The sequence below is a fragment of the Lepisma saccharinum genome, chromosome 20 (genome assembly GCF_977018435.1).
Source record: "Lepisma saccharinum chromosome 20, izLepSacc3.1, whole genome shotgun sequence".
Lineage (NCBI taxonomy): Eukaryota > Metazoa > Arthropoda > Insecta > Zygentoma > Lepismatidae > Lepisma > Lepisma saccharinum.
In genome coordinates, this window is record NC_139248.1 from 44,848,289 (window position 1) to 44,875,614 (window position 27,326).

The 27,326-nt window shown below is 35.8% G+C and overlaps 2 protein-coding genes across 2 annotated transcripts; both read left to right on the forward strand.

Annotated features, from left to right (window-relative positions):
* The first annotated feature begins 437 nt into the window (after window positions 1-437).
* Window positions 438-5,393, forward strand: LOC146003449 (trypsin-1-like). The gene is made up of 7 exons (XM_083141734.1): window positions 438-506; window positions 2,061-2,151; window positions 2,383-2,568; window positions 3,313-3,510; window positions 3,813-4,018; window positions 4,916-4,973; window positions 5,251-5,393. Exons 1-7 carry the CDS (start codon window positions 438-440, stop codon window positions 5,391-5,393), a joined length of 951 nt encoding a protein of 316 aa, XP_082997860.1.
* Window positions 5,394-7,524: 2,131 nt separating this feature from the next.
* LOC146003597 (transmembrane protease serine 11D-like) lies at window positions 7,525-25,808 on the forward strand. Its single transcript, XM_083141909.1, has 7 exons — window positions 7,525-7,639; window positions 11,393-11,471; window positions 12,405-12,567; window positions 16,314-16,522; window positions 19,510-19,718; window positions 23,547-23,604; window positions 25,583-25,808. Exons 1-7 carry the CDS (start codon window positions 7,574-7,576, stop codon window positions 25,708-25,710), a joined length of 912 nt encoding a protein of 303 aa, XP_082998035.1. The 5' UTR covers window positions 7,525-7,573; the 3' UTR covers window positions 25,711-25,808.
* Window positions 25,809-27,326: the final 1,518 nt, after the last annotated feature.

Consider the following 27,326-nt stretch of genomic DNA (forward strand, 5'->3'; position numbering starts at 1 on the left):
AATAGGAAAATACATAAGGGATTTTCCAACATTTGCGTGGATTCATTATTAAGAATAAAACATTGCATCACCTCACACTGCACTTCGACAGCCTATGCTCCGTATCACTGCGGGAGGCGAGACGCTCGTTAATTGTCGCAGAGCCCTTGAACGTGAAACATATTGAGCATGAAGGTGGCCGGCGTGGTAGTGACCCAATTCCACGAGCAGATGATCCGTGCCCTTGCATCCTTCATGCAATTTATGAGGAGAGGGATGCATTCGACGTTTCAAGAGAACAACAAGGGCTCAATGACATTGCCGCTGGCACTTCAATGGCAAACGAAGGCGAAAAGGGGTATTTATAATCACCGTCAACTTTGTACACAGCATCACTCTTCTTCTGAGATTTCAGAACTTCACACATCTCGGAATCAGCGGTATATTGTGGAAGCAAAATGAAGATCCAATTGTTTCTCGCTTTCTTCCTCGCTATTGCGACTTCAAGCGCTCAAGAAGCGGCTCAGGTATGTGAGGGAGGACCCTTGTCTGCGACGGGCATCAGCTGGTTTCAAATGCAATTTAGATATTGCAATATGCACCAAAACGAAAGTTTATGGATGCATTTTTAATCTCCGAAAACTCAACAATTTTCTGAAATCATTAGAAATGCAAAGTTATTCATCTTTCAGAGATGGAGAAAGTGAATGACATAATCAGAACCTCCAAACTGTTACACATCCAAATATTGACAAATAATTAATTTTCATTAATGAGTGGATTATAAACAGTTTTACGCTTTTACAATGGGAAAAATTAGGAAACATAGATCTCATCACGTCTATTAAAGTACAATTACCTTATATTTATCACAATTTTAAATTTTACAAATAGTATTGTCTTTTTAACATATAAAAACCAGTACATTAGTGGTAGAAGTTTAGAAAGTGAACTAAAATTCCATGACGCATGACGCCTTTGTAGAGAGAGCCTGCCAAGCAGCATCTCTTTGGATTGCTCGTGTTCTCCATACAGCACTAAGTTCCATCGCCACTGTTACCTGGCGCCCTTACGATTCTGGATCAATATAGAAAATTTCTTAACTCCCACTGGTTATCGAACCAGAGACAATTTGCACCTCAGGCAAGAGAACTAACCATTTCAAATTTAAGAACGCAGTACTTTGTTTAGAAATAAAATACTATTGAGTTGTTAAGGAAAATTGGTGATAAGTTTCTGCAACTATAAAATTTAAACAAAAACAGCTGTTCAAATTTCTATTCAATTGCATTCCAAAGTTAATATCTGGCTTAAAAAGAATAACTTCAATTTGTCGAGAATGATCGCGTTAAATTTTTTTTAGTTACATGCCTATTCTAGTTAGATTTGCCAAAGAACAGCTATTCAAAAAGGTGTAAAGTCATATTAGATTAATTTTTATTATTATGCAGACACCTTAATGCAGATGTTAAGAATCTCAGAAATAGAAACAGTTTAGCCATGTGCTAATTCGGAAATATGTAGTAATGAGTGAATATATATAAATCAGTGATGGTGGTTTGATCAGAAAGAAAGACACATTTCCAGTATGGACGTCACCTATTCACATTATGTACAATAACTGACAATATATTTATATATTTTCTCCCTCTGAATTCACACAGCAAAAATAGTTCTCTCGTCACCAACTACTATTACGCTTTATACATATTACTACATTTTTGACCTAGCAATTTAGTTTGAACCAAACCACTTGTTAGTATTGAAAATATAATAAAAGGTAATCTGAACTCTTAATTTTGACTACCTGTGGTAGCATATGAATTATTTTCCTATATTATTATTATTATTATTATTATTATATTTTTTAAATAATAATATTACTTATGGTGGAAATTACCAAGGTTAACTATTATTAGAATGCAAATTGATAGATTATATTTCATGTAATTTCACAATGACTTTTTATGGTTGAAATACATACATACGTATTTCGATATTTTGAATCTATATTGAAATAGCCCTATAGTGCAACTTGTCAATATTCCTCTTCTTTATTCGTTAATTACATTACCTTGCAGGAAGAAAGAAATGAGAATAACAATCCAACTGATCAACCAATCACCGAAGCAATCGAAGCACAGGAAGGGACTGGACAACAATGCTCTTGCAGTAAGTTTAATAATATTTTTCTGGCTGCTCCTTTGATCGTGCAGATGCTGAATGAATGAACAGACGACACATAAAATTGTTAGATGCATTTTAGGGTGTAAATTATTAAATTAAAGAGTCATAACACAGTGTTACTTTGAAGATATTTGGGACGTAGTTGACTTTTAATGAAATTCAGTTACTCTTTCCTAGAGGGGGATTTTCAAAGACGTGTATTTATTTTTATTTCAGAATGCGGCATCCCCAACCACAAACACAGGATCGTTGGAGGGAACATTACCCAAGTGAATGAGTTCCCGTGGGTGGCCGCCCTCACCCGCTACGGGCGACTCTACTGCGGGGGCGCTCTCATCACTGATCGACACGTGCTCACGGCTGCTCACTGCGTCCAGGGGTACGTCTCTCCACTATCTTGGAGTTAATTTTAAAACAAGAAAGTATTTTCCCAAATCTCTTGAAAACGGATAACAATATATATATATATATATGTTACTCATAAATCAACTCCATCATCTGCCCACCTCCCGGGCGGAGTACAGCAATATACAGTGCCAGGGGTCCCGAGTTCGAATTCTATCATATCACTCACTCACCCTCATCTTCGCGATTAGCCCAAAAATTTTGGGTGAAAAACGAATTAAACTAAACCAAATCAATATTACATAGGTATGTTTACTCTCAATGGTCTGTAAACACAGACGAAATAAGAGACTATTTTACATGTTATTACGATCTCTAAAAAAAATATGATGAATAATTATTTGTAGACTCGCATGTATTCCTTTTGCACAAATAACTTCAAGTTACGGCTAATGAAATGGAAGTTTCAACCTGTCATGATCTCGTTGATGTGTTTTTCTACACCATCGGATGTTTGATATTCCAAAGAGAACAAGTAAAACAATAAGCGTAATGCTAAGTTTTCTCCTCCTACGAGGACGATCCAGCGCACAGACTTCTCTTTCCTCAGCTTACCGAGGGGAGGAGCAGTTTCAGGTTCTCGCGACTGAATGGACGTGGAAACTGTTCTTCGTGTCCTTAACATACAAGAAAGTGATAACATTCATGGTTTTAGAGGCACTAGACTGATCACAAATAAGAGATTAAGTAAAGAGTTATTATATATTTTCGTTGTTTGCTTTCCTCTCAGATTCCGACCAGAAACCCTGAAAGTTGTTCTTGGCGAACATGATCTCTTGACCAAGAACGAGTCCGACCACATCGCCATCAAAGTATCCAGGGGAATTCCCCACAGCAACTTCTCCGCATTCACTTTCGACAACGACATCGCCATCTTGGAATTGGAAAAGCATGTTGAATTCAGCAAGATCATCAGGCCAGCCTGCTTACCAGAATCACGTAAGTTTCCTCGTCGATATACAAATGACACGAGTAATATTAATTTTGTAAATTCGTTGCATTCTTTAATGTTTAGAAAATGGAGATCTTGGTGCATACGAAAATACTAATGGGCCTACATCTGCACACTTACATCAAGAATAGAAGTGTGACTTAATGAGTTGGCTTGATTTTAAAGTATAAGTGAGAGGCCCCTAGCGTCTTAGCGCGGTTTGATAACCATTGCGGCACCGAGGTCGGCTAGAGAATTAAGATATGTACATACAATTCACATCTCACATACCTGCAACTTGTTTCCGCAGGAGAGAAGAACTACACAGGGAGCATGGCCATCGTAGCCGGGTGGGGGCGCACTTCCGAGAGGAAGCCCCCCTCCAAGCAGCTGCGTAAGGTGTCCGTCCCCATCCTCTCCAACGACGAGTGCCGCCTCTCGGGCTACGGCAAGAACAGGATCACCGACAACATGGTCTGCGCCGGCTACAAGAAGGGACAGAAGGATGCGTGCCAGGTAGGATTTCTTAGCTGAATGTTTTTGTATATTTCCTGCATACAAAGCAACGAGCCAAAAAAAATTCTTCCTTTTCCATTAGTATTAGTTTCATTGTAAATTTACGCCACTCTCAAACTTAATTTCTTTGATTGTATGATATGGATAGTTTTAGATTTTTGCGAGGAGCAACTGATCGAATAGACTATTACTTTATTTAAACAAACGATACATTGAAAATATTCCTAGGTACAGCCAGTTGTATTACTTTTCTTTAATATTAATTTGTTACAAAAACATATTAAGAATTAAAATATTTTTGATCGAGCATACACATACAAAGGAAATAAAATAAAAATGGATTTCTGTAAAATTAAAAATAAGTTAAAAATAAATTAATAAAGTTAACAATAAAGTTACACGATACCTTGCATATTGAGGCTAACTTGGAGGAAGAATGAAAGGAAGAAAAAGAAAAAAACTTTTTTGAATTGCATATTGATTTATAATTTCTTATTGGTGTAATTATTTAACAAACGCATTGTTGTCTTTGGTCTTCTAATTTGAGTCATTTAACAATACAATAGTTTTCAACACATTGAAAATACCGTCAGTGGTAATTGTGTAGGGACTTTAATGATTATACTTCACATATACGCTATAACAGAAATTACTGATATGAATCTAGTGTGTATAACGATATGTACATTTATGTACATTACATACGTTGATCTCTTCTGTCAGGAAGTAGTTTCACTAATAAAGAATAATCGAACTTAGAAATAAAGATACATACAAACGATTTAATGTTTTAACATATACATAACATGTAACATGTGCGAAATATCATAACAATGGTGACAATTGCTTCTTTAAAGCAAAATACATTATAAAATAAATCGACGTTAATTATTGCAGGGCGACAGCGGCAGTTCAATGCATATTGAGAGAGAAGATGGATCTACTGAAGTCATAGGTAAGAATTCAGAATTTCCGGAATATACTTTGATGTGTATACGCATTAAGTAGTACATCATTATTAAAGATGCCTTGCAATGCATTTCTTTCAAAACGTGACCCGAAAAATGTGGAAAAACGATAATGTTCTTGTAATTTCAAAGCACACAAACTTGAAATTAGATAGTTGAATATTTTCGAAAGTTTATTTAGCAGATTTCAAAGATATGTGATATGATAGTACTATACCAAATAGGTTCGTGGAGCACTGCTTAATGTTTATGTTTTCTTCTCAGGAGTTGTATCATGGGGAAGAGGGTGCGCCAGACCTAACTACCCTGGAGTCTACACCAGGGTTGCCAACTACCTGGACTGGATTAAGGAGAAAGTAGGACCCTCCTGCTTCTGTTCCGCTTCCGGAAAATTCGGAAAGAATTAGGCTGAATTGTGTACTAAGTAAATTATGAACCTCTAGATAACTCCTCTTTTCCATTTGCAACGGAAGCACTGACTTTTTTACTTTTCTAAAACACTTATATTGTCCTGTACCACTACCTCAAGTACTAAGAAAAACAACTTGATAATTCAATAAGTTGGTGAATGTATACATTATACATGTTTTGTGATGTCTTATTTATTATTATTTATTAAAATCCATTAATTTATTAAATATTGTATTTATAACATGAATTATAATAAAATATAAAAAATATTATGAATTAAGTTTCATTGAAAACCTTCATTAAAGTATGTAATTAGTTTATAACATCTAAGGAGTAAAAATGGATGCGTTTGTGCATATATGATGGCGTTTTATAATGTGCTTACATTACTGATTGAATTAAGCTCTAAAAACGAGATTAGAGTGGTTTTCCCATTAAATTTGAGCGTTACGTTGTACAATTAATTAACACATACACACACAATATATATATATATATATAATTATTATTATTTACGACATACTTTGTATGTAGCTTACTTAAACAATATGGAAGATTTTTCACATTATCACCTCCAAGACACTTTACTGAAGCATGACAAAGATATTCGTATATTTTAGATTTTGGTGGTACAATTCCACTTCAAACTTTTATGTTTTTATATAAGTTAGACTTGCAATGGGTGAAGTAACCACCACTTGAAAAGAGACAAAGCGTTATAAAAGTGCAGAGAGATTGTGACATTCTACGGGTTTCGTTTTCTACCGGAAGGCAAACTTGTGTAAGCAGGTAGTTATGAGAAAGTGCACTGATACCGTAGGAATGAATTGTTCTCCAATTCATGCAGGTGATTAGCCTACTTGTCAATGGATATTCTTCCCCAGTATTCCAGAGCTTTCAAGTGATATGCAGGGTAGGATATGTTTTGTTGCCATTCCTAAGGCAATATGAAAACGCTGTCCCTCCCACGCTACTTCTTGTGCATAAGTTGTGGATTGTTGGCAACTTTCGTCATTGGTCAGATCAACTCATCTCCTCGTTATGTCCAATTTCTGTCAGATCTAAATGCACACTACAGTCACCAAAAAATTTAAACAATATCAACATCTGTTGGAATTTGAAAATATACAAGCACATGCACCAAAGCGTTTTTTTTTTGTTTTTGTTTTTAAATAAAATCGTATTACAACAAATATGCTCATTTGCATGATGTCTCAGGACTCAAAAATGTCCAAGAACTTGGAACGCAGCATATGCAATAGAGTACATAGGGTCTCCCCGATGGCGCAGTGGTAGCGTCGTCGCCTTGTAATCAAGGAGTCCCTGGTTTGATACCCGATGGAGGCACATAGTGGTTCGGATCAAACTTTAAACTGTAGATCCCGATTAGCCTTACTGTGCATAAAGTGGACTTACACCACCAAATCAACCAATCAACAATAGAATAGGCTACATGACGTGTAGAGAGAAGAAATATACGAGTATATATCGTAGTATATTCTGATACGTGCTGCAATTATCCTGGTTGTCTTTACGTAACAAAGAGTGGTAAAAATGCAATATGTAACGGGCCTGCGACAACGCTACTGTTCTATATTACAATGTTTTTAGAGCAGTTCTATATTAGCTGTGTAACATTTATTGTTTTGTAATTTGTATTGTGTAACGCAGTCCTGCGTAGTCGATAATACTGTTGTTCTAATGTGTTTCTGTTGTTATAGGAGTGAACGTATTAATTAGGAATATTGCTTGAAGGTAAAATAATCACTATTTTGCTAGATTCGATCTACTTAATATATATACATCATTAACAAGATAGCCTTTCTCAACAACTTGACTATTCTCGTTTTGGGCACAAGCACAATGGCAACGTTTAGTAGTCTTCTCGAACACTTATGATGAAATCGTTACTTTGATGATCAAATCTTGAACTTACCGGTAACTCTGCGGGAAAATTTCATGACAATGCAACGAAGTACATTTGAGGGAACATGGAACAAAGTAAAGATTGAGAAAGGTGTAGAACATTGACCTCTTGGAAAAAGTCTACGTGAGAATGAGCCCACATGATACGGGCAAGTGCTATAAAAGCCTGGCGATAGGTAAATACCAACGCTAACGCCAATATATCTTTACTGGGTTTATCTCTTGACAGAGAACAAGCTGCTTTATAATAATGGATCTGAAGTTGTTAACCACACACATAATACTTGTTCTTATATGTACTATTGCAGAATTTAAGGTAAGTTTTACAGCGTTTGAATGTTTGAAAATGTATGTTCTCAGTGTCTATTTGAAGAATTACTCACGTGTCAATTAATAGAAATTAAATTTGAAAAAAAGAGTTGTACATAATATTTCATACCATGTCCGAATAAAAAAAAATGAATAAGACTGATTATTTTCTAAAATGTGTAGATGGAAGAACGACGTTGAGATGGACATGGAGAAAATTGAAAAGGGTCGACACAATTGGATTGATGTTCCTCAGAATATGTTCACTTTACGTGAAATCAGAGAGCGCACCGCTGATGTACCCGCGAACCTGGTCGTCGTAGATTCTGGTCAGATTTTATTACATTTGACGTACTTAGAAAAAACAGAACAATTGTCATTGCACATACTGATATGTTGAAGTGCTGTTTTATCGAAAATTGAAGTCTACATGGGTTCATTACTCTGAGTGAAATAGATGGCAACACTGAATGTTCACATGTGCAACTATTTATGAAACCAATAGGACGACCAACCATATCAATGGCGTAGCGGACGCTCCCCAAACCCCCGCAATGAGGAAGGGGGTCAAGGTGTAGGGGCCCCGCAATATTCTCTCTATATGCTTCTAAAATTTTATATAATTCCAGAAATTCAACAGATAGTGTCACCAATAAAAATAAATAAATAATTTACGAAACAAATTTGGTTCCCAGTAACAAGTCATTAGACGATGTCTGCACTAAGCTGGGGCGTAGTGGCTCAGTCAGAGGGACCCGTGCAACTTGACACATGGGTCCCCTCTGAAATGCAGAATTAACTTATTGCTCACAGGTGGCCCCATCAATAGGAAAAAAATCCTCACCTCATATTCTTATAGCTACACTGCTTGTCGTAAAGGAATGGTGTGTAAATTGTCTACACTTATGTATCCAGTAGAAATATTTAGTTTCTCAACTAGTTGAAGCCTTATCACTACACGATAAACAATTAAAGTTGGTAATTCATGAACTTTTACTACTAATGTTAATATTACGTGTGGTAGCTACTTAATAATGTAACTTCAAACCAAATATTTTCACGGCGACCCCAAGCCTATTCATAAACAAATCATTCACGCCTGTTATGTGTTACTTCAAAGGGGTCAAAATCTCTGTAGGAAGTGGGGCGGAAAGCAATTATCTCCTTGCCGTAAGGGCTAGTACTCCCTCTTCTGTCGCGCAGGGTATGCAATGTACTCGTTAAATGTCACCATAATTTTGGGGGATTTTTTAAAGTTGAAATTTTGTGGACATTTGTGTTGAGCGAATTCTTCTTTTCCAGCGTGTTATAATGTTATTGTGATCTACAATCACTTTTGCCACTTTTGCTCCCGCACTATGCTAAACCTTATCTATCAAAGGAGAGAAAACTGTTCTTGCCCCCCCCCCCAGTTTTTGTACCTTGCCCCCCTAGTTATGGAACCCAATCGCCGCAACTGTCCAAAACCATTGCCTTATATTAATAGTTAAAAAAGGGGCGTAAAGAGCCCCTTGAACAAGATTAGAAGTGCAAGTTGTAAAATGACCTGTACAGAATAATGTAGGTAAGGTAAGGATAGTGGAAAAACTTCGTCAGAAACAGTGTAAAAGGTCAGCTCTTCTCAAAAAGCAAAAATAAAATATGCTAGAACACTGTCATCATCTCCCAACAATGGTGGCAAATCGTTGGGAAGGTTAAAACTCTACTTGAGGAAAATATTCGAGAAGAATATGCTGAACACATAAAATAACATTGCATACACGACACAGCGGAGGGTCCAGCCCGTGCAGCAAATGACCGTGAGACGGCTGTGTCCAATTCGAAGTCGGGTTAAAATAAGTTCTTCTTGACGGATGAACAATATTCAACCTCCACCCCGAAATATCCTCTGTAATGTGATCCACTTTCGAAAATACAGAGAAAACTGTACTTACATGGTAGGAAAGCGTCCTTACGCACACTGTATATATTTTTTTGTCCTTTGATGGCGACACGCTTTTCACATAAACCAGGCAAAATGTTATCTGATCGACAAGTTTTCAATCCAGAAACTTTCCGTTTTACATAAGGTTTACACTTATTTCACTATTGCCAATCTGCTCGCTAGTATTAGAAAAAAAAGGAATGAATTTATCCTTATAATCGTTATTAGTTTATTCTTACGTTGCAGTTGTAAGTAAATCTTTAAGTAGATTTTTAAGCTTGAAGAACTTTGTTAAAATATCATTGATAAATGTTTTGAGTCCTACAGAGAATGGAAAACCTTGCTCTTCAACCTAACTTTTAACTACAGGCGTGTTTCGTTACACATAATTCTTTTTCGGCCTTTAATCTTACCGTTCATACAATGCTCTCTAATGGTAATATCTGAAGCTCATTTAGTTATTTTCATGAAGAAATGTATGTACCCATATCTTCAATTTTAATTAAGTGGCGTCCTCATATTTAAGTGACGTGATCGAAATCTTATGAGATGTCTCAATCGGCAATATGAGTGAGACCATTGTTATACAACGAGTGCTGTCGGAATGAAGGCATGAGTCACCCGTGGCGATCACGTTACATATTTTCTTAGATTTCTGCATTTAGTCAATACGTCTACGTTGTTTGTATTGAATTTTCACACCAATAATGTTTTCTTTTGTCTTGTTAATAGACAATGAGAAAAGCTTATAAGTGATTTTATATTATATTACATCAGCTTGTGAATATTGAGAAAATGTATAATATAGACGAAAGAATCATGGAGTGGCTAGAAGACTCAGACGGCGAAAATGATCTACAGTTACCTTTTGAGTTTGAAGACTCAAACAGTGATGAGCGAGGAATCAGACAATGAAGATGAATGTAAAGATCGGGGGGTTGGTACGGGGATCGGGGAATACAGTATCTTGAAATAGAAAGAAACTACGTTGTGTGACGGTCATTCCTCATCACAGCGTCGACCGAGGTGTTGCAAATGACGTAACAATTGTCCACGAAGTTTTCTCACTTCTGTTCCTGATCAAGTTTTAGAAGAGATAACTCAGAAAAGCTGAAGACTTCCAGAGAAAACTACAGCATAGACAGCGATGCTTTGACCAGTTGCATATTTTCCTGCTTAAATGTTAACGTTGGACACTGTATTTCGCTCGTTAGGTACCATGATTTTTCTGTTTCTATTCCTTAGTTGGCTAAATCTTTAGTTGGAGATAGAGTTTTATTGAAAAATTATTACGATGGGCTTGAGCTGTTCCGAAATGTTTTTTCTCGCCAAAAAATATTATGTCATCACAAAAGGGTGGATTCATAAAGGATAAAAATGGGAAAATGTGCTTCTTTAAAATAACCCAAACTTAATTACAAAATTTTCTCAAAATTACTTTTAAGACATTTACTCAGAAATATGCATTAAAATACAGATTATAACGAAACAATAAATAGTATAGCGATTACAACTGCCACAATAAAATTTTGTTATGTGCAGCTATATTTTATGGTGGCAATTTAAAACAATTCTTCAGATTCAAATTTCTGTGAGAACATCGAGTGCATACCCTGGAAAAGGTGAAAGGTCTAGCCGAAATGAGGGAGAGCTTGTTGAATGGGATAAAGTGCCTACTTTGAAATTGGTCTTAGAATTAATGCACATAACGAAGAAAATTGCAGAAGTTATAGATTGACGGAACAGGTTTTAAAATGATACAATAATTTTAATATTAGTAGGAATGTCTATTACAGGATTCAACTATGATTAATAAATTATTTTTCTTTTATATAGGTAACTGTTGGCCATAATGTTTTGGCACATAACAACAGGGGAAATTCTCAATTACAAGCTCAGAAGAAACACAGTTGTGGTAAGTGTATCAACTATTCACAAAAATATAGATACAGATTATATGTGAAATGATGTTATGTGTGTAATTACACAATAAACATAATAATAATAATAGTAATAATAATGGTAAAATATTTTCATTCTCACAGATGATTGTTTAGATACAATTCGCAAACTTTTGCTGCCGAAAGAGGCAATAAACGATTAGAAAGTTAACAAGTAAACCAAAGTAAAAATAAATCTGTGAAAAAGATGGTCGAAAAGATCTTAAAAAGTTGTACGATTAATTTAAATTGTACATTTATTGCATATTATTACTTTGTTTTCATTTCTCCATTGTTGAAAATAATCCATATTAATTGTTCTAAAATAGTGTGAAAAGAAGCACCAGGTTCATCTCATTTTCACACAAATTCAATAAATTCACATAAAATACAAAGTTTGTACATTGTTATTTACAAACGCAGATATAGAAATATTTGGAATATTGAACGTAATACTGATATTAACAAAAATATGCTGATATAATAACCTAATAAAATAAAAACTTATAGACTCAATCATAAACTTACGTCGCGTAAATAACCTATTTAGAGAATCCAAATCCAAAGTATAAACTAATATGATCAATAATGAAACTTAATACATCGTAGCTTCCTTGAGCTAAAAAACGTATCCAAACTTATTTTATCATGACCTAATCAATCATAATTATACCTAATCTAAATTAATATAGCCTGAACAACGTCGACAGATCATTATCACAATGAAACTTAAACTAAATAAACTTGTATTAAATAAATCAAACCCAAGCCAGCTTGTAGTAACAAACTCCTACGTTCATCAATTTTAAGCCAATAAGACCTTAATCAATAGAGAATCAATCTGTATGGTGGATGTTGTGTTTTGATGATGTATTTGGAAATACTAATGCACATATTCTGTTGATCAGATTGCCATGTAAGGAAGAGGCAACAGAGACTCCTTGGTGGAAAAGTGATCGAGGGGGATGAATTTCCCTGGATTGCAGCCCTGTTCGGGAACGGCCACCTCCAGTGTGCAGGCGTCATAGTCACAGACAGACATGCAGTCACAACGGCAGGCTGTGTCTCGAGGTAAATACCTTTCAGATAACACCTTTCAAGTCTTTAATGTCATAGAAATGTATCACATATAGACCCAGTGGCACCAGCTTATTAGGGCTTGTGGAGCTCGAACCCACCCAATAATTTGCCTATTATTATATTTTATTTTGAAGATAGAGTCCCCAGGATTATTAAAACAAAATGTTTCATCAAATAATTCTTACAACTTAATTACTAACTGAATCTTATCAAAATATTTCATAATAATTTGCAAATCTCCAATATGACACTTTTCTGTTTTCTATAATATTTATACTATCCGCGATCACATCGTTATTAGGATAGTAAGATAGCACACGGACTTGTAACCAGAAATGACAAGAAAGTATCGATATCTCAAAGTAGGCAGGCAAGAAACAGAAAAATACACAATAGCCAATAAGATTGATGAACATCTGCAGATATTTCATAATTTTCGCGGATTAGGTACTTGAAAATCTTCCAAATAGGCACTTATGTTTAAAATAGGCAAAAACAGTAACTATAAAATACATGTAATCATCTCAGAAACGGTTTTTAAACAAAAGAGCCTACATTTTCTGGACAAGGAAAAAAAGGCATTTTAGGGAAAATCATCAGCCTACTTGTGACATATATTATTCCATAAAATTATTTAAAAAATCCCCGAGTTCAGCCCACGCAATGCTTTTCATAGGTTTGCGCTACTGTATGGACCTTTCATAACACAATGTGGTGATGCTCGACGCAAGTCTCTAGGCAGCTCTCATAAAAATTTGGTTTATAAGGAAGGAAGAATCAATTACAGAAAATGTAAGTACCACATTAATCATTGATCTAGTCACATGTGGCAGATGATATCTGTGAAGCGATGGATAACCACAATATGACTGACTATATTAGTAATACTGGAATTTTGTAAAGCCTCTCAGACTGTGGATCATCATACACTTTTGAGTAAACTTAAATACTTCTTTAATTTTTCTGTGGGTGCAAATTATTGGGTTAAATCATAGGCTACCTATCTGGTAGAATGCGCTGTATCATCGTCAGGAAAATTGACCGGAAATCTATAGATTCCTGTGTACCTCAGGGTAGTGTGTTGGGTCCATTGCTATTTTCTTAAATCTTAGATATCACATGCTGACGATTTTCAGTGTTATAAGTTCATTGTCGAATTATTTGTCACGTGCGATGGAGCTGACGAATATGGAACTTTCTAAGTTTGGCTAATATGCCAACAAAACGGTGCATGTACTAGTATGTCCTTTTCTAAGTCTGTAGAAAACCTAGGGGTGATAATAAATAGAACCCTTGCTTGGTCTCATTATATTAATTATATGTAAGCAAGCCTATATGCATATTTACATCTATGCACATTTTTAAAAATCTTCCACCTATTATTAATCAGTGACTTGTAGTGTACGTATGTACCGATTGTAGTGAGATGCTGACAATGAGAATTCAAAAAAGTTTCCAATAAGAATTATATGATTTTGAAATGAACAGGCAACTATGCTTCAAATGTTATAACTGTCACTAGTTGTCATTTGTGTTTAGTATACTGTGACAATTCATCATGGCTAAATACACGTTTCAAGAACGTTTGGTTATTATTAAAAAAAAAAATGAAAATAGACGTGCACTTCGCGAAAACTATGGTCCATATAATCAATCGCCCTTCTGTGCTTGCTATTCGTCGAATCGTTGCAAATTTTGAAAGGGATTTTACCCTTCACGATGCGAAAACATCAACAAGAGGTCGAAGTGTAGAGAACATTACTGCTGTAAGAGGTAGCATTGCAGAGGTTCCAAATTTATCGATTCATCATCGTGCTCAAGAATTAGGGCTTAGAAGAAGGACAACTTGGTGTATTTTGCGAAATGACTTTGGTTTACACCCGTATAAGATTGTGTTGACCCAAGAACTGAAGCCACTGGACCATCGTAACTGCCGTGACTTTTCTGCTTGGGCTTTAGAGCAACTTAAAACGAATCATAATTTTGGGCAAAAAATTGTCTTCTCAAATGAAGCTCATTTCTGGTTAAGTGGATATGTTAACAAACAAAATTGTGGTTTTTGGTGTGAAAACAATCCACAAGAGATTCACGAGAAGCCCTTGAATTCGCAAAAAGTTTACTGTATGGTGTGGTTTATGGCATGGTGGCATCATGGGAGCATTTTTTTTTCCAAACCGAGGTAGGGGATGCAGTTACAGTGACTGGTGAGCGGTACGGATTGATGTTAATAGATATTTTGTGACCAAATTTAGAGGAAATTGATTTGGAGGACATGTGGTTCCAACAAGACGGTGCCACATGTTACACTGCTAATGACACTATCGACGTATTGCAAGAAAAGATTGGTAAAAAGTAAAAGAAGTAAAGTGTTCTCCTGTGCTTAGCACCACGCCATGAAGGCGTATAGGGGGTGTGGGGGTAACGCCCCACACTTTCTTGATCCGGTCGTGAGTGGGGGTGATGTGATCAGCACCACGCCCCTGACCGCCTTTACCCCCCAGGTTTCCCCAGGTACCCATGTTATTCGACGCTGGGTGGGCGCCGGGGCCGCTTCCATCGTTAGAAAAGTTCCCGGATTTGAACCGGCCGGGGATCGAACCCGGGACCTTTAGCATGGTAGTCAGACGCGTTACCGACTGAGCCCCCGCGGCCTTTCAAATGATGATAAGTAATGAGGATTATATTTATCGATGAAAAAGGATGATGAAAGGTGAAAGGATAATTTCAAGAAATGCAACTGTTAGTTGGCCTCCAAGAAGTTGTGGGGTTATTTGAAATCTATAGTCTATGCAAACAGATCACGAACCCTTGATGCATTAAGATTGAACATCGAACGCTGAATTCGTGATATTAGGCCCGAGTCATCGAAAATTGAGTTCATCGAATTCACTCGTGTGCACAAAGTCGAGGTGGACACTTAAATGATATGTTATTCAAAACATAATGTAATAAACTATGCTTCAAAAAAATATAAAAAGTTTGGTTGTATCTTAAATAGTTTTTATTTTATTTCATTGTAAAATCATATCTTTCTTATTGGAAAATCCTATATATTATATACAATCTTAAAAGGTTAACGTATATTACAATAAATTAGGCTGGATCAAAATGAAAGAAAGACGTAAGTGCAGAAAACTAGTGTTACTATAAAAGTTGCTTCACACAGGAACTCCTTGTATTTCACCGACATATTGCTTGCATTAGGAAACCCAGAGTTATCATGTACAATATCCCAAAGTTATAAAATTGAATTTTTTAGTAACACTTTTTCTGTGTCAATTGTTAGAGACCGGAATACACTTTCACTTGAAATAAGAAAATCAAATTCAATAGATATTTTTAAGATCTTTAGATTACGAAGATGTTTTATGGATTTGGTGCTACATACTTTTACAATGTATTCTTGATTTAGGTTTACTGTCATATAATTAATACATGTTTACCAAAAATAAATGTTTGTCATGTCTGTTTATTATTGTCTGATATGAAAGGTGTATTTTTCTATGTTTATATGTGAACCAAATTGTTAATGTATATTTTACGTATTATGAACTTTAAGTATATGGTTGAGTGTAAGACAAGAGAGCAGTATTAATCTCCGTCATATAAAATAAGAGAGCATAGTACCATCGATAAATATAATCCTCATTACTTATCATCATTTGATAGTATCATAATTTATATCACAAATTTCAGAGTAGAAATTTCTCAATAGTGCATTCAAAATGTCCTTTTAGGCACGCATCAGAGGAGCTAAAGCTGGCTTTCGGGACGAGAACAATTCTAGCGGGGAATGAGACTTACGAAGTGGAGAGAGACGTCTCTCGCATTATCATCCACGAGAGGCATTCTTCCGTCACTCTGGAGAGCGACGTAGCCCTTCTGGAGTGGGAGGAGCCTTTGCAGTTCAGCCCAACACTCAGGAAGGCCTGCTTGGCAGATTCAAGTAAGGTTCCATTTGTAGACTGGGAAAGCTGTGATTAATGTAGTACATAAAAATGAGAAGTGTGCGAATTAACTGGGTTGATGCCAAAGCCCACCCCCCCCCCCGCCTCCCACAGGAGAATATATCGTCGGCATAAGAAAATTATTTTTATCCCTACCAGATTGTTTTATCCTCCTCAAAGAAAATGGAAAACAAAGCATATAATACATAATTTCCTAACTATGTAAAAAACACAACTAAAAAAATATTCGTGTCCATTAATGGTTCAGTCATCAAAGATTTCACTGTCGAAAAGTATGCAGCCTTGTGGATTAAAGGACACCAATGTGCAACTGAACAACTCATCTAGTCGAGACAGGCTTTTTACTACTTACGTTTTCATGGCATAGTGCTGATATCTTACATGTATTAAAGTATTCACAAGAAACTTGTTTGTAGGTTACATGAACATTAAGTTTGACCTTGTCAATATAAATTTGGTCAAGTTTTGGTGTTACTAGTTCGATAATTATTTTTGTGTATGAGTTTGGGTTTCCTTAGAATGTAAAGATGGTGTATGTAAATTACAAATAAATGTTATTATAAGATTTAATGACCTATGTTGGACCGCAAGGCAATAGTTTAGTTTACTGACTGGTAACATACAAATTTGCATACACAAAAAAATTCTACTTCCAAAAATGAAATCACAATACCCAAAGCCAAAAGCTTAATTCGCACAGTGCAAATGAGCGTATCTTGTCACCAACAACAACTGAATTTGTGCATTGTGAAATTTATAAATTCTTTCTTAATTTTTAACAAAACTTAAAAATATATACCTTTGTTAAGGCTAGTAACAATCGTCAAGATATTCTGTTTTCGAATTCCAAGTAACGCATGCGAGATTATTCTTGCATATGAATTCACATATCGGAATTAGCAAGATTCATTCCCATACGCATGGCTAGCTTAGTAAATACATAGGACAAAGGTAAAGTAATATTTTATTTTAAATTATAAAATGGACGAAATCTATTTATTGTGGTTATTTCCATACAATGTACAGCAACGAATTTTTCCAACTATTTTCCAAATGTTACATTTAGATTAATAATAACCCGTGGCGCAACAGCCCGTGTGGGTCAGGGTCTACCTACCGACTGCCGGCTCACCCTCTCATTCCCCAGCAGAGGTGGGCCATCATCCAACTAGTTACCGGGTGACGTGTGGTCAGCACGACGAATCCCCAGTCGTTGTTGTAGGTTTCCATGACCTATACTATACTACTCATTCGTAGCTGCCCAATTTTCTCACGATAGTGGGTGGCCACCGGTCCCATACACAGGCCGAAATCTCAAGATAAAAGTTGTTAGCTTGTCCCAGGAGACTCGAACCTGCGCACGTCCCGTAGCGTAGTACGAGCCCAAAAATTATACCACACGGCCACGGTGCGGGACTGTTGCTACCTTTACATTATTCCATACTAAAAACGATACAGTGAATATACTTATGAACTGTAAATCAGCAATCTTGAGCCTGTCTTCGTGAGTGGTATGTTAACATTTTATCTTATTCATTTGGTTTGAGCCGGACCCTGTGGCCGAGTGGTTAGCAAATCGCGCTGCGACGCCAAGGGTCCCGGATTCGAATCCCGCTCGGGCTTCGTTGTTTGTGAATGTCCATTCATCAATTTCATCATTTCATCACTCATCCCCATCTTCGCAAATTAGCCAAGACCCACTTTAAGCTGTAGGTCCCATTTCGCCTATCTGTTCATAAAAGTGGACTTAAACAAACTCAGTCATCGGTTTCAGGAGTTTGTATCATATCATTGGGAGTTTTATTTCATTTGCAACCAGATCTATTATTTACAACAAAATATGTTGACACTCCACTGGTCAGAGTAAAAAAATCCAAACATCAAAAAATACCAGTGACATAATTCGAAGTGTATTATCTAGTGCTATTTTTAAATATGGTATGTCATGTAAAACATTATTAGACAATGAAGAAGATTTCACAGAAAATAATTGCTTCTCATTTTTGCACCAATAACACCAGATGGAGCATAAGAAGTTGACGATTGAAGCAACTTATATTTCCAGAAACGCATGCAATCCCAACTGTATCTTTTCCTCTGTACGAGGTTGGAACTTTACTGTAACTTGCGAACGAAAAAGTTACGTTTGTTAATTTTCAATTGGAACTGATAATCCCTTACTTGGCGACTTTTTTGTTCCTTGTCATGTTTTAAACTATGAACACATTTAACTTTATATTGCCAATTCAACTGTTTTACATAGGTCAGATTAGCTTTCAAAACTTCTTTCATTAATTTCTTCACTTTTGAACACTTTCTTCAAATAATATCTGCGCGTGTTTTCTGCTTGTTAATTTGAGAGCTTTTAAGATGTTACATTATATAATATCTTTTCTAATGTGTGAAATAGTTTTGATTTGGTTGGTTGATTGATTAATTTGGTGTTTTAAGTCCACTTTATGCACAGTAAGGCTAATTGGGACTGGACCTACAGTTTAAAGTGGGATCCGAACCATTATGTGCCTCCACGGGGTATCACACCCGGGACCCCTTGATTACAAGGCGACGACGCTACCACTGCTCCATGGGGGAGGCCCTGTGTGTGTGTGAAATAGTCATTCTGAATAACATTAATTCATTCAATAGTTCAAGTACTAATTTTGTTTTTTTTATTAGAAATCATTTAGGTAGTCGCTCTGTATCAATGTATTCAAATTTAAATGTTAAACCCGTGTAACATCTGCTTAATAATTTGAACCTTGGGTGTTATGTAGAATTAAACACTGATGCTGTGTGAATAGTCATTAGATTAGATTGTATAGTGAATATACTGTTATAATTGTAAACGGTATATAAAAATTATCCCAAATATATATGACCTATATAACCTAAAGAATAGAATAGAATAGAATGGTCTTTACTTGATATAGATATAATAATATAATCTTTTCGTGTTTCGTCTTAGAAGGAAAGAACTACACTGGAAGCATGGGTGACGTAGCTGGATGGGGTTATGTGTCAATGGCGGAAGGAAAGCCTTCCAAAGAGTTGAGGAAGGTCCAAGTTCCGATACTGTCAAATGAAGAATGCCGCGCCATAAGCAGAATTTACGCCATGGTGACGGACAGCATGATATGTGCTGGTTTCATGGATGGGCAGTTTGATACATGCCAGGTAAGGAATTAAGTACCATTATAGAATTAGATTCCGTGCTATATTAGTGTGATGTTATTTTACGTCGCTTTTCTTCAACTTCTGGCTAATCGGGATGACACTCACTTAACCGTTCCCAAGTCAGGACTCGAACCTGGGAACAACGTTGGTGAGGTCAGAAGGCGACTACTTAATGTGCTAGACTCTTGCTCTTAGATAGCTGTATTTCCTTATTTCTTTCAAACAAAGTAAATAATTATTGTCTGCCTCCTCCGAAAATTCGCACATTCTTCTCTTCTGACAGCAAGCACCTTATCCTCTCTGGTTACAAAGTAGTTAGGTGTTGAGACGTTTTGGTAATTTTACCCAACATAACACACATGAAGTGGAAGGCACACTTTACGTGTCGAGCTAATACTTTGCGAATTTTAATATTTGAAATAAAATAAAAGTGTTTATTTTAGAAACCTCGTCCATAAGTGCAATAAGTTCAAAAGTAACAAATTTACAAGGAATTTCATACTGAAAGTTGAAAAAAGTGCAATAATTTCAGAACAGTATTAATTTGCAGAATTGTAAATAGACTTTTTAATAGAAACGTTTACGTTCTACAATTTTGGTATCTATATTTTTACGTCAGAGACTTTTTAATAGAAACGTTTACGTTCTACAATTTTGGTATCTATATTTTTACGTCAGACACATAGTAAACGAGTTAGGATGTGATTTTCAATGTTGAATTTTTTCATCCTGGGTCATTTTTCAAGATGGTGCCCAGGAGATTTTATGACCAGACTCGAAACGGAAACGAGCCGGTTCCTACCTCTGAAAACACAAATGGTAGAGACATTCAACTTGGTACGGTGGCCATTTTGAAAATTGCCGCCATATATAACTTCATGAGCATTCGGATGAGATCCCTTTCTGATATCACTGCCTTTAAGTAAATCTAGATGTGTGCAGATTGGTTACTTGTTATCTTGAAGTTCAGCACAATGCCAAATATTAACTTGTATATAGACTCTATACAACCTCTAAAAGTGAATACCGTTCGAAACACAATATGTTTCTGCTCGACTTATTAGTATACACACCATAAGTTCGAATGTGAAAATGTTATGTTCTAGATCATGCTTCCCCTTCAATTGGAAACGTACAGGAGACAGGAAAATAATTACTAACACGATTCGACTCCATACGAGATTTCAATGTAGCCAGGTAAATATCCATGCATGGTTAATTTTTATTTCTTAGGTGAAGAAACGAATACCTTAGCTGTTCAATCTTAAACACCGGTTTATATGCAAACATATAAAATACAAATAACTTATACGTATTTGCTACGGGTCCTCTGGCAAGTGGCTGAGTTGTCCTTCTCAATGACGGACCTGGTGACTGATCAAAATTTACCACTTGGTTACAGTGTTAAGGAAACGAGAGTCGTTGCAAAATTCGATTATCTCCCTCATGGCTATTCATACAGCTTCACCACGAGAACTCTCAGCTTAATATTTTGTGAGAAGTAGCTTCAAGCCTACGTTGCTGACGTTATCTTGATAAATCACGAAACTACGTGCTGTGGGAGTTCTTAGCTGATATGGTACAATGGTACGGCGGTGCGTTATCGTCTTGAAATTTAGCCATTGAGAAAAATTAAAGTGACACAATTATTATTATTTTCAGAAATTAACACTTCTCACAAGTCGTAACTTTTTCTAATATAACGAATAAAAGGAAAAGTAATATTATCTGTCAAGAGAAGGAATTTATGAGACATAGAAACAGCTAAGTTGAAGAAGAAACTATATTCATTTCGGATGCTTCTCATCCCATAGTGTTGTCATAATCATAACATATGCGATTATACTTCATGCAATGAAGCGGCTTTGGATGCGAAAAAAAACTTCTGGATGTACTCTATAATTGCAACTTAAAATATTTTTATAGTCTCTGTAGTTGAATTTTGGCAAATTTTTGATGATGGTTTGCAAAATATCAGCTGCCATATTTATTTACAGATAAATGATAATGACACTATTTACGGTTTAATATGATTAGTATTTTGTTTATTTTTCTATCAAGAGAAATGTACATTTGTTTACAGTTTACATGTTACATTTCCTTTTCTATGAGCTTCATCTCATCAGTACATATATTTTGTTTCCATTCTTTTGCTTCCAACCTCATAAACACCATTAAATGATTACAGGATTAATGTATTTCACTAAAAATGATTCTGATATCTACAAAATTCTTCTGTACATTATTCTATAAATTATTTCTTTAAAGTGATTTAAATCAGTGATTAAAAAGAAAACCTAATTTATATCACTCCACCTTGTTTACATACATTCATTTCAATATTCAATTTGGATAAACAGATCTTCAAATTTCCTACCTCAAGGCAAAGTTTAGGGGACGATGGTAAAAATGTCCACATTTGTCTTTAGCATCGTGTTATACGAGGAGAGTTCTCCTTTCAAATAATGAAGTGAATCAACATTGAAAAACTGCAAGAATGATGGATGGAGAGGTATTACAAATTTTTGTCCTGGAGTGATTCACTTTATGGCCATTCGTACTTGATGTAATGATTTTTCTTATCTATGACATCACATTTGAACAAGAAGCAGCAAAAGTCAGTATAAGCGGGCTTCAAACGTGCCAACAACACAATGAAGTTTAAATTCAAATGTATGGTTCAATTGTACTGATTTTCTTCCAACACAATTTTCGTATAATTTATTCATTCACTTTGGAGAAAATTTGTTCCATTTTTGCGAAACCACTGCCTTCAAGTAAGCTTTGGAAGAGTCATTGAACAGTCTGAATTATATTGTTTAATGCAAATGATCACGTTTTTTCAATTTGTTGCAATAGAGTAAAAAGGTTTTCTTTAGAATGGACATCTGGAAAATTTTCCTCGCTTTTACGAAAATGGTAAATATGCTCTAGTGTCATGTTGAAGTGGCCTTTGAGTTTAGAACATAAAAGATCGGTATATTTTTAAACACTTTCAAATCCTGAACAAGATTATTTAAATCAGCTTGAGTTAACACATTTGTAGGAATTCATTTTTCCCCTAACATGGCGTTCAGGTCAGAAATAACATGATTTTGTGTTTGGGATACCCGATTGTCATGCAGCATGTTACATCATTCAAGGCAAAAAGAAAAAAAAATACTTTCGTCACAGGGATAGCGTGACGTGAGTAATAGGAAAATCCCCCTTGCAGTGATATATCCCCTATCTGCCATTAAAATAACTGAACATGAAATGTGTGCAGTATCTTAGGTGAAGCAGCACGCTGAATTTGTAATCAAGAGTTGTATTTGAAATATCCTCTCTCTCTCTTCTGTATGCCTGAAATCATGTTGACAAGTGTTATTTACATCTGTTCTCTTTAACCTTGACTTTTTCACCCCACAGTATCTCTCTCCTGATCTGCTTCATGGAATAATCTGCACAGATGTATAAAATTACATTATTTTGCCCAAGTACACAATAAAATGAACATGTTTGAAGAAAACGTTTTAACAATTATTCCAGAGAGGGTTGTTCTCTTGTTTTTAAAGAGAAAATACTAATATTAAATGGTAAAGTTCATTATTAGGATGAAGAGGATAATTTTTTAAAAGGTGGCCAAAATATTGATTGGTTGAGCCTATTTGAAATATATTACGGTAATGTTTTTGTTGGCAGAAATCGCAAAATTACATCTTATCGTCACGTAAATTACGTATACAAACTACCAATTGAGAATTGTGCTTGTCCTATTTGCAGATAAAATGGACTTAGAAAAACCCACAATTGAGTTGAAATTACGGAATAATTTCCTCTTTATTTCAGGGTGATGGAGGCGGTCCACTACAATACGAAGACGAAAATGGGAATGCAGAAGTTATAGGTAACATCTAATTTGAAATGTATAATTTTTGTCTAAAATGCTAACATTTTAATCAATTGTATTTTCTAAGTGCAGGACAGAATATTTTACTTTTAACCTACATCAAAGTTTGTTGTTGACTCTATGAACACCTGTGAATTTAAAGCGTCACTTACAGGTGAAATGTTTTCTAAGTCACCTACATATATGTAAAATATGAATGGTTCTTGCATTCTGTTTTACTCATTAATTTTTCAATTCCTTGTCCTTTGACAACAATATAGAGAGGGGTGTAAGGTGTACCTTCTATGTAGGCGCTCAAAAGTCAACCAGACTTCCACGCTGTACACTCTTGACTGCATTTTGCAGACGAACGAGGCTCTGGCGACTGGCACTATGGCCAGTATAATTTTGTATGTGTTGTCCTGTTGTTTGCCCTTATGTGTGCTGAGTGCCCGTTTATAGCCTCAGCTTTTAATAGAAGTCAGAATATTTTAAGATTTTAGTTATGTAACGTTAGAGTTGTTATTTGTAATAGTAAGGGGCTGGATCTCATATAATGTGACGGGTGCAAAATAGTCTAAGTGCTGACGCATCCAAAATTTTAAATTCAAATCAAATCAACAATATAGTGCATTACTGAACTGTTGCACTCTCTTGTTTGGTTCTGTAACGAACAATTCAACGTGGTGCAGAGTAATACTGATGAAGTATGGATTGTTATGGATTGTTTCTGTACAAAATATAAACAAATTGGGGCTGCATTTAGTATGTAACACGATATGATTCGGGAGAACTAATCAGTGCATTGGCATAACATGTTCATTGTGTGTTCCTCGTTTGTAAACGCTAGTTTTGGTTGCCTGCAAAACCAGCATATTTACAAATTTGACAGCTTTGTCAACCGATGCTTGGAAGCCAAAACCGATTGAAGATGCTAATTCATTGTGGGATTCTATTGCGTTTTGATATGTTTCACTACCCCCTCTACGGTTGCCAGATTCCTAATATAAGAAAACGGGACATACAGATTATATAGGCATGGATATAGTTAAATTTATTTTGTATAAGATTTTTAAACATTACAAAATCAATTGCTGTTTAAAGCATTATTAATCCCTAATTTTTAGCATTTTGACAAAATATATTAATATTTGAGTGAATTCTTGGCGTCCTTTAAGATGAAATTTTCTTTCAATGCATTACTATAAAATTCAGAACATGACTTATTCTCATTCACTTATTATTTCTTTAGCTAAATACGAGACAAATGGGGGTCCCGAGAACATTTTCCGGGATACCGGAACATTTCTTTAAAAAGGGGGACAATCCCGTATATACGGGACGTCTGGCAACCCTACCCCCCTCCCAAATTAAGAAAACATCAAAGATGGCAGTCCATGGTATGTGTGGGTTCAAGTGTGTAAGACGGGTCCTTATCCCCCCCATATTGTTCATAACCATCCACTTTTCGGATGTATGATTCACGTGTACTTGAGGAAAGACAGACTGAAACATCTTCATTGTTGAAAGGAGTAAGGCATAACGGCTGAAACGAAGTTTCTCAAATTTCAATATCTGTCAATCAATGCTCATTGAATGTTTATTCTGATAATATAGATATTTCAAAAACAAAAAAATACACAAAAGAGAATGGTCAGTGTATTGGAGGCTATTTGACTATTGCAATGTGCCATCCTAAAGACAAGAAGACCAATTTCATGAATATGCCTCTAAGTCCTTTATCACCATTTTTTTCAATAAGGATCTGTATGCTCTTCGATTCTTACTCTAATATACTTGATTCTAGCGAAATACTTTTGCGCAAAAATATAAAACACGTTGTAAACGGTGATATAAAAGCAAGAGAATAGAAATTTAGAAAAACATAAATTAATCAAAGCCATGAATGTCGAAAGTTGATGAATAGTGGGGACGCGCTCCCAACAACAAAACAGAAACTGACTTAGTAATATATGTTCCTGTTTTCTCGTTTAAGGTATTGTTTCTTGGGGATCCCGCACCTGCGGCAGCCCTGCAAGCCCTACTGTGTACACCAGGATAGCGAGCTACGTGGATTGGATAAGGCAATACACTGAAAGCACAGATATATGCTTGTCGCCATAAAACACTACCTTGTGCAAATGGTTTCAGTTGGTCGGAAGATTCTTATTGTACCACAGCCGTGCTGTGTTCTGCTTAACTGAATAAATGCTAAAGGCGCTTTAGAATCCATTGCATTCGCATAAATGTCTACCCTGAATACGTTTTATGCTGTGAATACTTCTCTTTGCTGAGAAGTTGTGTTTCTTACAGTTCAACGAAATAAATATTCATTTTCGTCTTCCACTATAATTTAAGGTAAGAAAGGTCTCATGGGATTGCAAACTTTCTGAAATCTAAGGTAGAAAAATAACATTTTCAGTAAATGCTTCAAAGAAGTTACAAGTAATTCATGTATATTTAAAACTACGACATTAGAAATGAAGATTATGTCCTCTATTAAAAATGAATTTTTAGCTCTCTCTTCTTTGGTACGAACTATCCCACGTTACATTCCCGTGGGAGCCCTCAAAATTTTCGTGTAGCTAGTGAGGAGCTAAATGAAAAAAAAATAGTGGACTCCTGCCTCGAAAGCCAGAAAGCAGCGGAGATAGGTCTCGATGAGCTGACCCCGCGATATATCATCCAACAGGGTCTGCTTTAATGATTATATCAGAGATAAAAGTATCTTAGAGGCAGGGGCCTTGCCTGGCAAGGTTCACAGGAAAACGTGAACACCGATTATAAACGTAGAAATCTTATTGAAGTATTTTCCTTTAACAATAAAACACCCATAAAACCCTCACAATGCTTCAAATCTCACAATTCCCCTATTCACACAAAAGTGCAACGGACTTGGCAAGAAGAGGCAGGAAGGAGCCTGGTCGTTTTCTGGAGAATGATTCAAGAAATTTTCAAAATTGCCAGTTAGAAGGTCTGGCACACAGAAATCATGTGAACTGTTGCAGAGCCTGACATTTCCATTATTAGTGTCAGCCTAGCCTATTTCTGGTACAAATTAGGCTGATTTTGGTTCCTTCATTTCAATTGATGACTACTTCATTATTTTTATTTCGCTACAAAAAATTAATAATAAACAAATTAAATTAAATAGTTTGATTTAGAAACCCAGGGGGGTAAAGGAGCTCAGGGGCGTGATGCTGATCACATCACCCCCACTCACGACCGGATCAAGAAAGTGTGGGGCGTTACCCCCACACCCCCTATACGCCTTCATGGCGTGGTGCTAAACACAGAGGAGCACTTTACCTTTTTTTATTTAGAATTTCTGGCTTAATGAATTTTAGTCACACACACACGCAATCTCTGTCCTATTATTTCTTTGCACATGTAGCTTAAATGCAATTTACGATTTTCTCCGCAAAGATGTTAGTCATTCCACCTCATAACGTAGAGTTCTTTTTCAAATAATCTAGAAGTTTTTTCTCTATCATTATCATTATGGAGTCGTTAATCAAATGCCTAGCCTGAATATGTGCACTGCACAAGTATATGTGCATCTTCTTCAAAGCAGAAAACCTATGCGCTGCTTGCAGGAGTTTTTAAAATTAAAATTTTATCATCCCTCGAAGAGATTTTGATAGGTTTGCTGAGATTAAGTATATGTTAAGATTGGAGATGGAAAATTTCAAAAACATTTAGGATCAATAAATAGAGTCAAGTTTAGTTTACAGAGAAAC

Coding starts and splice junctions, on each gene's coding strand:
- LOC146003449 (XM_083141734.1), top strand. CDS start 438: ATGAAGATCCAATTGTTTCTCGCTTTCTTCCTCGCTATTGCGACTTCA. Junction 2,152..2,382: donor TGGACAACAATGCTCTTGCA/GTAAGTTTAATA, acceptor TTTTTATTTCAG/AATGCGGCATCCCCAACCAC. Junction 3,511..3,812: donor AGCCTGCTTACCAGAATCAC/GTAAGTTTCCTC, acceptor TTGTTTCCGCAG/GAGAGAAGAACTACACAGGG.
- LOC146003597 (XM_083141909.1), top strand. CDS start 7,574: ATGGATCTGAAGTTGTTAACCACACACATAATACTTGTTCTTATATGT. Junction 12,568..16,313: donor ACGGCAGGCTGTGTCTCGAG/GTAAATACCTTT, acceptor ATGTCCTTTTAG/GCACGCATCAGAGGAGCTAA. Junction 16,523..19,509: donor GGCCTGCTTGGCAGATTCAA/GTAAGGTTCCAT, acceptor GTTTCGTCTTAG/AAGGAAAGAACTACACTGGA.